The 12098-nt window shown below is 41.2% G+C and overlaps 1 protein-coding gene across 1 annotated transcript; it reads right to left on the bottom strand.

Moving 5' to 3' along the window:
- Nucleotides 1-3298: 3298 nt before the first annotated feature.
- On the bottom strand, nucleotides 3299-5389 carry LOC135118053 (uncharacterized). The gene has a single exon (XM_064038983.1). The coding sequence runs from the start codon at nucleotides 5387-5389 to the stop codon at nucleotides 3299-3301; it is 2091 nt and encodes a 696-aa protein (XP_063895053.1).
- Between the last annotated feature and the right edge of the window lie 6709 nt (nucleotides 5390-12098).

The following is a 12098-nucleotide window of genomic DNA, read 5'->3' as shown; positions in this document are numbered from 1 at the left end:
CGCCGTGCCCCCCTCCCGCGCCCGTACCCCGCGCCCCCCTCCCGCACCCGCACCTTACTCACATAACGACTAGAGCACGTAGCTTGTATGTCGTGTATCTTTCTTCACGTCGTAATTTGGGTATGGGCCAGTATTTGAGGCTCTACAGCTTAAAGCATTCTATTTTATTTTAACTTATTTATGGCAAAAATGCAATATTTTTAGAGAGATTGATGTTTGAAAGATCCCTTTAAGTTATCTAGAACATAATAATGATAGATTTTATTCAGATCATAATAACAATACATATAAACTTAAAAAAGAATGATTTTTCTTCTGTTTTAAAGTGTGCGCGCGCGCGGCCTTGTGTAACGCGACTGAGCTGCCGAGGCGTCGCGCAAGCTCCACATTCTGATGTAATAGTTACGCGAGATCGATCAGCTTACTATTACTACGAACTTTACTTTGTCCGGCTCACTTCGTTTACATTCAGCTCTTAAGTAACCTTGCGTGCATGTACGTTATCAAGTATATTGTAAAAAAAAATCATTACTATTCAATACTATTGAATAATAATGATGTACATAATTAGTACGTACTTTGTACATAATCATGTATATAAATAAATACAGTACGGTAGGTTACCCCTACATACATTATTTTTAAGCGGAAAAAGGGTTTGCAATTAGTAACCAGTAATAAAGCATAGGAAGTGGTGAAGGTTCGCCATTTTTAGAAGCCGTCTCACGTAACTGACGTCTGAAAAGGGCAAACTTCCAGCTTACTTTGAATAAACGCTTCTTGATGTGGATGTCTGTATCTAAGCTTATCTTCCTCATTTCATTATCTTTCCCAACTAATTTGAACAATTACACTAGTTTACACGGTTTTTATACCCCAGATGAAAATTGTTGAATTTTATCTATCTATCTATAGGTACTCTAGGAAAATTATTTAAAAAAATCTATCACGTCCACATTTGGAATTATACTTAATTTAAAAAACACGAGAAAACGGACCATAAGCAACTAAAAATTATTAATTTTGGATTTATTTTTGTAGGTTTCGGAATCGGTTTCTTTTAATATAGACCAGGAGTAGTGTCCCAACATATTTTCGTCCCGATAGCCTTGATGACGATCTTCAAAAGCCTTTAAATCCTGGTGAAAATGCTCTCCTTGTTCGTCGCTCATGCTTCCTTAAGTTTTCCGGAAAAAAATCAAAGTGGGAATGTATAAAATGAATCTTTTGTACAACGTCCCAAAAATATCTCGCAAGAGAATAAAACAATCGTGTCCAGAGCAAGACAATTTATTGCACATAAAACTGCATAGGTCGTATATCGGCGGAGAATCTTAACACCGCGATGTAGAAAAATGACGTTTCGGCACAGCGCCATCTGTTATCGATTTGCGGTACTAACGGTAAACAAACTTTATCGATTTTGTATGGCAGTTTCACGTAGTATTATAAATTATGTAAACAGAATAGACATTCCGCCCACCATGGACGGCACTGTCCATCAACCAAAACATGACAATATTAACTTAAATTAATTTGGTTTTGACAATGCATAAAAATCTAAACTAAAGCTTTATGTCTACAATACAAGAACATGCTTTATGTAAACACAAATACAATAAACAACAAAAAAACAAGTGAAATATACAAGTTCATTCCTTACTTAACAACATACAAAAAAACAACAGTAAAAACAAGTGAAAGATACAAAATCATTCAAGTAGATTCACAAACCGTGTATAAGAAATGTAACATAAACTATATAAACTAAACTTCAACAATATGGTGATAAACAACAACTAAGTAGTTACAGGGAACATAATTAATTTAGATATGGGTCTTTTAATCTCACTATTTTTACAGCGTATTGTTACAACGCGAGTAATATTGTCCAAACCTGGATGCTTATTTGTAACGATACCGTATAGCCATCGAGCAGGTGGAAGACCATCTTCCTTCACCAGAACTACGTCTCCAATTTCAGGTTCAGGCTTACAATCTGTCCATTTATATCGGTGTTGCAATTGAGTTAAGTACTCCAGTGACCATCTACGCCAGAAATTTTGAAGCATTTTCTGTGTAAGATGCCAGCGCTTCAGATTACTAACAGACGAATTTTCATAATTAACGTCGGGTACAGTTACCAGAGGTTCACCCACGAGAAAGTGCCCAGGCGTCAATGGACATGAGTCCTCTGGATTGTTAGAAAGCTGACAAATAGGCCTCGAGTTTAGGCAGGCCTCAATTTGAGCCAGCACAGTTGTCATTTCTTCAAAAGTCAATGTGCTGGTGCCTATAATTCTTTTTAAATGGTGCTTCGTGGACTTGACACCCGCCTCCCACAATCCTCCAAAATTTGGAGCATGGGGAGGTATGAAATGCCAAGTCGTACCATTCATGGAAAGGAAATCAGCTATTTCCGAAGCTACCATAGACCTTTCAGCGTTGAATAATTGTCGCAATTCTTTCGCACTACCAACAAATGTGGTCCCGTTATCACTCCACAGGTCCAATACTCGGCCACGTCGGGCTACAAAACGCTTAAAAGAGGCTAGAAAACTCTGAGCAGTCATGTCGCTGACAACCTCGAGGTGAATAGCCCGAGTGGACATGCAGACAAATAAGCAGATATATCCCTTCGTAGAGTGATGACCACGACCTTTAGAGCTTCGGACGCTGATTGGACCAGCGTAATCTACCCCACTGCATTGAAACGGCTTCTGAACAGACACCCTGGACTTCGGTAACTGACCCATCATTGGTTGATGTGTTTGTGTGGAATGTCGAATACAAATTACACACTTATGAACGTGTTGCCTAACGAGAGTCTTTGCATTGAGTATCCAGTATTTGGATCTTAAGTAATTCAGCATCAATTGCGGCCCGCCATGCAAAGTTCTCTCGTGAGCCTCTGCAATCAAAAGATTGGTAAAGTGTGATTTGTGAGGAATCAAAATGGGATGCTTCATATTATCATTAATAGAAGCGCGGTGCAAGCGGCCGCCAACTCTTAAGATGCCATCATCGTCGAGAAAAGGGCTCAACGAGGTAAGTTTAGTATTCTTATTTAATTTACGATTCTTCTTTACAGCTTCTATTTCATCACTAAACGACTGGAGTTGGCAGAGTTTGACACAGGTAAGTATAGCTTCATTTAATTCCTTTGTAGTAAGCCAAGTAGTTAGTTTAATTCTATCACATTCTAATTCCTTCATCCATAGAAACCTTCTACAATAAGCTATTACTCTTACTAACCTACTGAACTTAGAAAATCTAGTTAAAATACTATCATCAAATTCTACTGCAGTTGCATGACACTTTGTTTTATCTTTCTTTCTTCTAACGTAGTTCCTTGAATATTTGCTCTATTATAATCTATTTTATCATTCTGTAACCATACTGGACCCTTTTTCCAGAGTTGCAGGTCACTACATTCAGAAGGACTAACCCCCCGAGATGCGCAATCTGCTGGATTTTCCGACGACACCACATGTGACCACTGACTTCTATCCATTATGGTAAGTATTTCGGAAACACGATTCGCGATGAACGTTTTCCACCGACTAGGGTGGCTGCTTAACCACGCCAATACGACGGATGAGTCTGTCCACGCATGTAAGTGCTGCTTGGGAACTTCTAGGGTTGTAGCAACTTCCTCAAGAAGTTTTGCAAGCAAGACAGCTCCACAGAGCTCTAAACGAGGGATTGATACCTGCTTAACAGGAGCAACCTTAGTCTTTGCAGTCACCAAGTTTGTTTGAATGTGTCCTTCTCTGTCAATGATGCGAACGTATACCACCGCGGCGTATGCTACATTGGATGCATCTGAAAAGCCATGTAATTCTAGAACTCTGTTATCTTTGCTAGAGTTGATCCAACGAGGCAGACGAAACTTAACAAGGTTACGAAGGTTTTCTCGAAAGTCAAGCCATTCTTTCAGCAATGGTGCAGGTAGTTCTGCATCCCATTCGATCCCAGTCATCCATATTCGTTGAATGAACACCTTCGCAGTAATGATTGTCGGTGCTAACCATCCAAGGGGATCGAATAATCGTGCTATGTCTGAAATAACCTTACGCTTCGTAACTGGTAAATCTAGCTCCTTAAGTTGAATTGTGTAAACGAACTCGTCATTGTCTTTGTCCCACGTTAAGCCTAATATTTTCGAAATAGCATCAGTTTTTAATACCATGTTCCCTTGTGTTTGTGATATTTGTTGACCGTCTTCAATTAATTTTAATAATTCTTCGTTGTTACTAGCCCACTTTTGAAGCTGAAACCCTCCACGTTTAAGTAACTCAGTTATCTGCTTATATATTTCTACTCCCTCTTCTATGGTTTGACAGCCTGCCATAAGGTCATCCATGTAGAAATCTGAAAGAACACGGGTTTTTGCTAAAGGGAATTCAGCGCCTTCGTCCTGAGCTAACTGCTGCAATGATCTTACTGCCAGGTAAGGCGCCGATGAAGTTCCAAAAGTTACTCGCAGATGACGTAACACCTGAATTTCGTCATCTGGATTCTCCCGCCATAATATGCGCTGAAAATCTGTGTGTTCATCGCATACCCTAACCTGCCTGTACATCTTAACGATGTCTGCGACCAGACAGATAGGTTCACGACGCCACCGCATGATAATATGACGAAGATCAGGTTGTAGAGGAGGACCCACCATTAAATCGTGATTAAGAGACACTCCGTTGCTGCCTACACATGATGCATCAAACACAATGCGCAACTTTGTTGTACTCTTGTCGTTTCGAATGACGGCATGATGAGGTAGGTACACAGCACTTTCCTTGTCACTATCTCGTACTATATCCATATGATTCAGATCTAAGTACTCCTTGATAACCGCTGAATACTGAGCCTTGAAGTCTGGATTCTTTAGAAATCGCTTTTCTAAGGTTAAAAAGCGTTTGAGAGCAATGTCCTTTGATCCCCCATATTTACAAGCAGGATCACTTGACCTGAAGGGCATGTGCACGATATAGCGACCAGATTCATCTCGCTTAGTCGTGCCCTTGAATATCTCTTCGCACTTCTGCTCTTCTGGGGTCAAGTACGCCTTATCGTTAAGGCCTTTGGGCTCAGCTTCTAACTCCCAGAATTTTTTAAGGAGACTATTTTCATCTGTGAGAGTAGAATGCAGTGTAACGACGGTATTGTGGCAGGTTTCGCTTTGGTTGAATTCACCTACTTGACCAGATAAGATCCATCCTAGTCTTGTGTTTTGCGCGATGAGTTGACTGGATGAACCTTTGATTAAACCTTCTAACAAAATCTGGCCATAAACTTCGGCGCCTAAAAGCAAGTCAATCTTGTTCGGCGTATCGAACGAAGGATCTGCTAAAGCCAAAGACGAAATTGTGGTTAAAACGTTTGCCATAACTTTCCTTTCCGGTAAAATAGTCGTTAACTTCTTTAAAACATAAGCCTTAACCGTGATAATAAAACTAGGGTCAATGCGTGATTTAACCTTAATAAGAACCATCGAATTTAGTGGAATTGATGACTTGTCTTGATCACAACCTATACCTGAAATTGAACCCTTAGTTGGTATTCTTTTAAGACCTAAGAGCTGGACTGCGGACTCCGTCACAAACGAAGCCTGAGATCCCTGGTCTAACAGGGATCTTAATACTATAGCAGTACCGCTCTTTGATTCCGCTGCAATCAGCGCAGTAGCCAATAATATTTGGCTATGACTATTAGCAAAACAACTAACAATATTGGTGGAATTACTCTGGTTTGAAGTGGTAACAGCTGACCCACTACCTTCGACAACTTGATCCGGGTTGTTACTATCACCACCTGATTTGGAGACGTTTTTGAGATGAAGAAGACTATGATGCTTCCTTTTACATATATGACATCTAGAAGACTGGCGGCATGCATATACGGAGTGATTTGCCCCTAGACAATTATAACATAAACCATTTGTTTGGACAAAATTACGACGCTTTTCAATATCGAGACCGGCAAACCTTTTACAATTAGCAAGCTTGTGGTTATCCTGACAACATATACACAATGTAGTAGACACATGAAGTGATTTGACTGGCACATTACGATTGGACTGACGACCTTGACCTTTGTTATCTAAAAATTCCAAAGACCGAAATCTTTGTTCAAGAAAAGATTTAAACTGATTCATTGTAGGCAATTCGTCTGAACAATCGCTAATTTTCATCTCCCATTGTTTACGTGACTCAGTATCTAGTTTTAAACTCAATACATAAATAACTATTACATCCCAATGATCAACCATTATACCTAAATTTTGCAAAGCATGTAAACATTCATTGGAAGTATCTAATAATTCCTTAATCGCACTAGAAGATTCCGTTACAATATTCTTTTGACTCATAAAACGTTTAATTATACAATTTGCTAAATACTTTTTGTTATTATAGCGATTTTCTAATTGACTCCAACAAGTTGCATAATTACTACTAGTAATAGGAATGTGCCGTAAAAGACCTTCAGCCTCTCCAGACAAATGTGATTTCAAATAGTGCAACTTTTGAACATCGTCAAGTGCACTGTTATCGTGTATTAAGGATTTAAACAAGTCTCTAAAACTAATCCATTCAGAATAACTTCCGCTAAACATAGGCAATTCAATTTTAGGTAATTTCACAAAAGATGTCTCTTTTGAACCCTTCGCAGAAGATTCAAGCACTTTAGCTGAACTATCGGAACAAACAATTTTTTTCAATGCTTCCTTCAACTCTGCTTTATACTCGGTAAATAATTCTTCCGTAGTCTCGTAAACATTTTTTAAGTTATATTCAGATTTTTCGTAATCCATGGACTTAACAGATGACACAATTTTCATGTGAGTTTCAAAAAAAGCTGACCAGTTAGCTTCTAAATTTTCTAGTCTAGTTTCTATATAAGAACTAGTTAGTCGCTCCTTAGGTGATTTCTTAAAATTAGACCTTGCTTTACTGATGGTAGCTTGTAAATTAAATTGTAAGTTACTCAACGCTTCCATGTTGAAATATTAAAGTCTCACTAATTTTACACTAAGTCCGTGGCCAACACGTAAAAAAATCACAAGTCTTTTAACTTATTAAACTTCGCTGCAAAATCGGGCATAGGTTCCCCGTAGTTCACTTTTTATTGAAATTATTCTAAGTCCATGCACACGTTAAATTTTCTAAGTCCAAATTGTTAAGTAAAATTTTCTAAGTTAATAAGGTCTAAATTTGCTTGAAATTTTATTAAGTCTCAATGTATTAATTTTGTCACTTTGAAATTATAAAGTACTCACAGTTTGTCTTCGTAACACAACACTTCACCACTCACTCACTTATACTCGTCGCGATGATATGCGGGGTACTCCTCCCCCCGCACCGCAGCCGCTCACGCCAACAGGAACCAGCAGCGCCAGCGCCGACCGTTGTGTACCACTAGTACATACACGCGTACGCGCCTACCATGTACGGCCCGCCGATGCCGCTCGCGCTGACGTCACACTCGCGGCAGGTTGACCGTGCAACCCTACGACACCGTATGACGATGCACACCAGTCCTTCACCCGGTACCGAAGGACCACTTTGTACAACGTCCCAAAAATATCTCGCAAGAGAATAAAACAATCGTGTCCAGAGCAAGACAATTTATTGCACATAAAACTGCATAGGTCGTATATCGGCGGAGAATCTTAACACCGCGATGTAGAAAAATGACGTTTCGGCACAGCGCCATCTGTTATCGATTTGCGGTACTAACGGTAAACAAACTTTATCGATTTTGTATGGCAGTTTCACGTAGTATTATAAATTATGTAAACAGAATAGACATCTTTTGACATATTAACACCCATCTTATGATAATTTTGTAATGAATCACTCACTATCTCTTAATTGTTTTCACTTTTATTATTGCTTAAAAAGTCTCTAACAACAGTTTTGAATGAATTCCAAGCAACTCTTTCAATCGTAGATAAAAGAGTGTCAACATTAAAATCACTTATGATTTTGCGTACTTGTGGGACGCCAAACACCCCCTCTTTAAGTAACATATGCATATGCAATACCCGACTTAGTTTTCCTATTAAAACCCGAAGTCTTAGTAACACAAAAGTAACTGTCATTTTCGTGATTAGTTGGTTCCCTGCACAACATTGGTGTACCAAATGACAGGTGTACGTTTTCGCCGGATGTCCATCATAGTAAAGTGATTCTACAGCTCTCACAAAACACATAGTGAGCCCAGTTTTTTCTTTATTGGCCACAGGAAATCCGAAATAATGAAGATATGCAATTTTCAACGATTCTGTCATATGTCTTTTCTTCTTTATAAATATAAATTGTCCACAAACATAACAAAATCGATCACAACTTTGTTTACACTGTCTACGCGACATTTTTTTTTTAATTATACAAAAAATATCTCCTAAACCAAACAAGTAATGCAGCACCAAAGATCGAGAGTTAAGAATGATTCCTAAAAACAAATATTTGGGGGTAGAAAGAAAATGTGACGTGATAGAATTTTTATGTTGTTACTTTTAGAATGTACAAAGGTGGCGAAGAGTACTGGTATAGATTTTGTGAGGGGTATATGAAAAAAATAAAAATTTGTAAACTAGTGTTATTTACTTGTTCCAAAGAGTAACTACCTATGAGTAGATATACCTACTTACCAAACGGTCCCTTGTCAACAGATGGGTACAACATCTGATGATGAATTCGAAAGCAACTATCAAAAAACTGACTTGGCTGCAATTTTGGGCTCAACCGTTTATAGAATCAACCTCATGTTTGTAGTTATTTCATCCATATAGGTATATACATATAGAGGTTCGTCCATCGATAGAGGTTAGGGTGCGTGAGTTCGACATTAGTGACATATTGATGAAGTGGTATGTTTGTGTGGCGACGCCACGCGCACCCAAGGTCAGATACCCCCTATAGTTTCGCCACGTGTCTTTGTCGTCATCATTCATTTGGTTACCCGGGTAATTTAGCTAAGGACCAGACAAGGTAATTTACCTAAGGACTATCTGACCAGATAGTCCCTAACAATACTTGGGAAATGGCTCGGGTGACGCTGATGAGGACTTTATACAAACTTTCTAGGAAACAATGTTGAACTTGATTGGTTGATCCGTTTTTTTAAATTAGAAGAAAATAATTTCTTCATCATCATCATCATCATCAGCCTATCGCAGTCCACTGCTGGACATAGGCCTCTCCAAGTGCACGCCAATAATAATTTCTTTCTTTCTGAAATTGGTACCTTATGTAATTTGGAAAATATGCCAAATTAACATTCGATAGAAAATCCTGAAAACTGCTGTAGATTAGCGGTGGTGATGTGCAAATATAGGTAACGTGGTGACGGTAGCGAGCGGCGACAGACAGCGCGGCGCGCGGGCGATCGATGCGGCGCGTGGGCCACGCCAGCCGCGTCAGCGGGCGCCCGCCCGCCTCCGCTGCTGCCCTGATACCTCCCATCTGTCATTAGCAGTCGAAGTGTTCACAGTCATTAGCACATACCTACGACCGATCACGCCCTCCCTCATAAAAATCAATATGATAGCCAGCATTTTCCTACGATGAAAGAAGTATTTATTATTTTAGGAAAACAAGTGAAGCGTTGGGTTTAGACTAACTAGTTTTGACTGGATATGTCCTACGTAGTATTAGTGTTATGTACTGAATGTATGTTTTAAGCGCTGTATTTGGTGCGAGTGCCTGGTCGGCGGGTGTCACACTCCGACTTCATCCGCGACAGCCGGCGCAAGGTCCACGCCACGGTCCATCGATTGCCGATGGGGTGGCGAGGCCGCGCCGGCCGCCACACGCAGACCGCCCTCATCCTCAGCGTGCACTGAACGTGCCCCCGCCATGACAACACAATATTACGTATTATGAAACGAGCTCGTTCCGCTGTCAACACAGTTTAGTGCTTACAATAGGACGAGTCGAATTCCATGGAAGAGATCGACGAGCCGAGCCTGATCCAGACGCTGCGGGCGCACTCGAGCGAGGTGACGTGTGCGGACGCGGCGGGCGCGCTGCTGGCGACGGGCGGCGGCGACCGCGCGCTGCGGCTGTGGCGCTGGGCGGCGGGCGCGGGCTGGGCGGAGGCGGCGCGCGCGGGCGACGCGCACCCTACGGCGTGACGGCGGCGCTGGGCGCCGGGCGGCGTGCTGCTGGCGTCGGGCGGCGTGGACGGCGCGGCGCGTGTGGGACCGCGCTGGCGCCGCGCCGGCTGCTGCTGGCGCCGGCGCGGCGCGGCGCTGCGCGCGCTGTGCTGGGCGGCGCGCGCGCGCCTGCTGGCGGGGCACGACGACGGCGCGCTGCACGTGTGGCTGGTGCCGCGCGCGGAGCTGCTGGCGCGCCTGGCCGCGCACGACGGCGCGCTGCACGCGGTGGCGGCGCCCGCGCTCGGCCGGCTGCTGCTCACCGCCTGCACGCACGGTGTACTCAAAGTTTTTGACCTTGCAGGTACATGTTTATATTCTTTCCCGTCTTCTTTCTTTTACCGGTTAACGGGTGACTAATAACACCAACATCAAAAAAGCTCTCCTGAAGTCGGTTGACAAAAGCTTTGTTATTTTTTAAACGACTTCCCAAAAAGGAGGAGGTTCTCAATTCGTCGGGATCTTTCTTTTTATGTATGTTCACCGAATACTCGAAGACGCCTGGACCGATATGCAAAATTTTTTTTTTTGTTTGATAGGGTATACCTTCCAGGTGGTCCCATATTCACCAGGTCAGGACCCGATGATGGAAACCCTGAGATCGAGGGCAACTTTCGAAAATTGTAGGCGTGCATAGATTAAAATACGTCTGATAACACTATGCAGCAGTGAAGGTTTGGAGCTGACCTGATGATGGAGACGAGAGAAGGTCGAGGAAACGCGACAACTGAATAATATTTAAACTACCTCGTGTTTGGGCTTATATTGTTCGTATTGATAAGATCTTTCCACAAATGTGTGGATAGTGGGTCCGGATAGTGACAACTATGCTTGTCACTGAAAAGCCAAAAATAAAAAACTTTTTACAAAAAAATAAAACCGACTCCCAAAAAAACTGAAAAGCAAAAAAAAATACTTCGCGGCCGATGTACCCAAGAATAGTTTTTTTTGCTTTTCAGTTTTTTGGGAGTCGGTTTGATTTTTTTTTTAACCCCCGACGCAAAAATGACGGGGTGTTATAAGTTTGACGTGTCTGTGTGTGTGTGTGTGTGTGTGTGTGTGTATGTGGCATCGTAGCTCCCAAACGGATGATCCGATTGAAATGCGGTTTTTTTTGTTTAAAAGGTATGTCAGTCGGGAGTGTTCTTAGCTATGTTTGGTGGAAATCGGTTCAGGTCTTCAAGGTCATCAGCTCGTTTGCTAGATGTGATAGGAATGTTACACGCTCAGTTTACTTGCAAGTATATGTGGGATCTGAAATTTGAGACACTAATGTCTTTTGGAACCACTGAGCTGGTCTGCTGTTAGGGCACGAAGGTAGGAGACGTAATCCTGAACTGCCTTTTAGTAAACCCATCGAGTTTGGACACGTTGAATTTGTCTTGACGAGTTCTCTTCATGTTTCTAATTGACGAGAACCTGATGCTGGAAATGGGATGTGACGGATGAAACCCTGAACTGCCGGAATGAAACGGATAAACCGATTTATATTTTTGCTGAAAATCTAGAATGTCCAAAGGTTAATTATCTTTATTGTTTCTCAATCTGTGCAATTCTCCCAGAGCCAGTTTGTCATGAGGATTGTTAAACAGCTTCCTTTGGCCGAGATCGCATATAGCGACCCCATCTTAAGATAAAATAAATTAAATGAAAGAAGGAAAAATTAAGGAGCTCCTTTAAAAAGCATGAAATAAAATTAAATTATAAATTTAAAAAAAACCCCGACCCAAAAAAAGTACGCAATAATTATGACAAAAGGTTAAAACGCTAAACCCTATAAAAGCAAAAATAACTTTTAACACTACGTAAACTAAATTTTGACGTGTCGGGGGACCGCTTTTTACCTTCATAAATACTTACATAAATCAAATGATACCTACCTAATTACAACATTCGTTTAAAAAAAAAAACACGTATCTAAAGTAATGAATTAGAG

Source organism: Helicoverpa armigera, chromosome 17 (genome assembly GCF_030705265.1).
Source record: "Helicoverpa armigera isolate CAAS_96S chromosome 17, ASM3070526v1, whole genome shotgun sequence".
Lineage (NCBI taxonomy): Eukaryota > Metazoa > Arthropoda > Insecta > Lepidoptera > Noctuidae > Helicoverpa > Helicoverpa armigera.
This window is presented reverse-complemented; position numbering and strand designations above follow the sequence as displayed.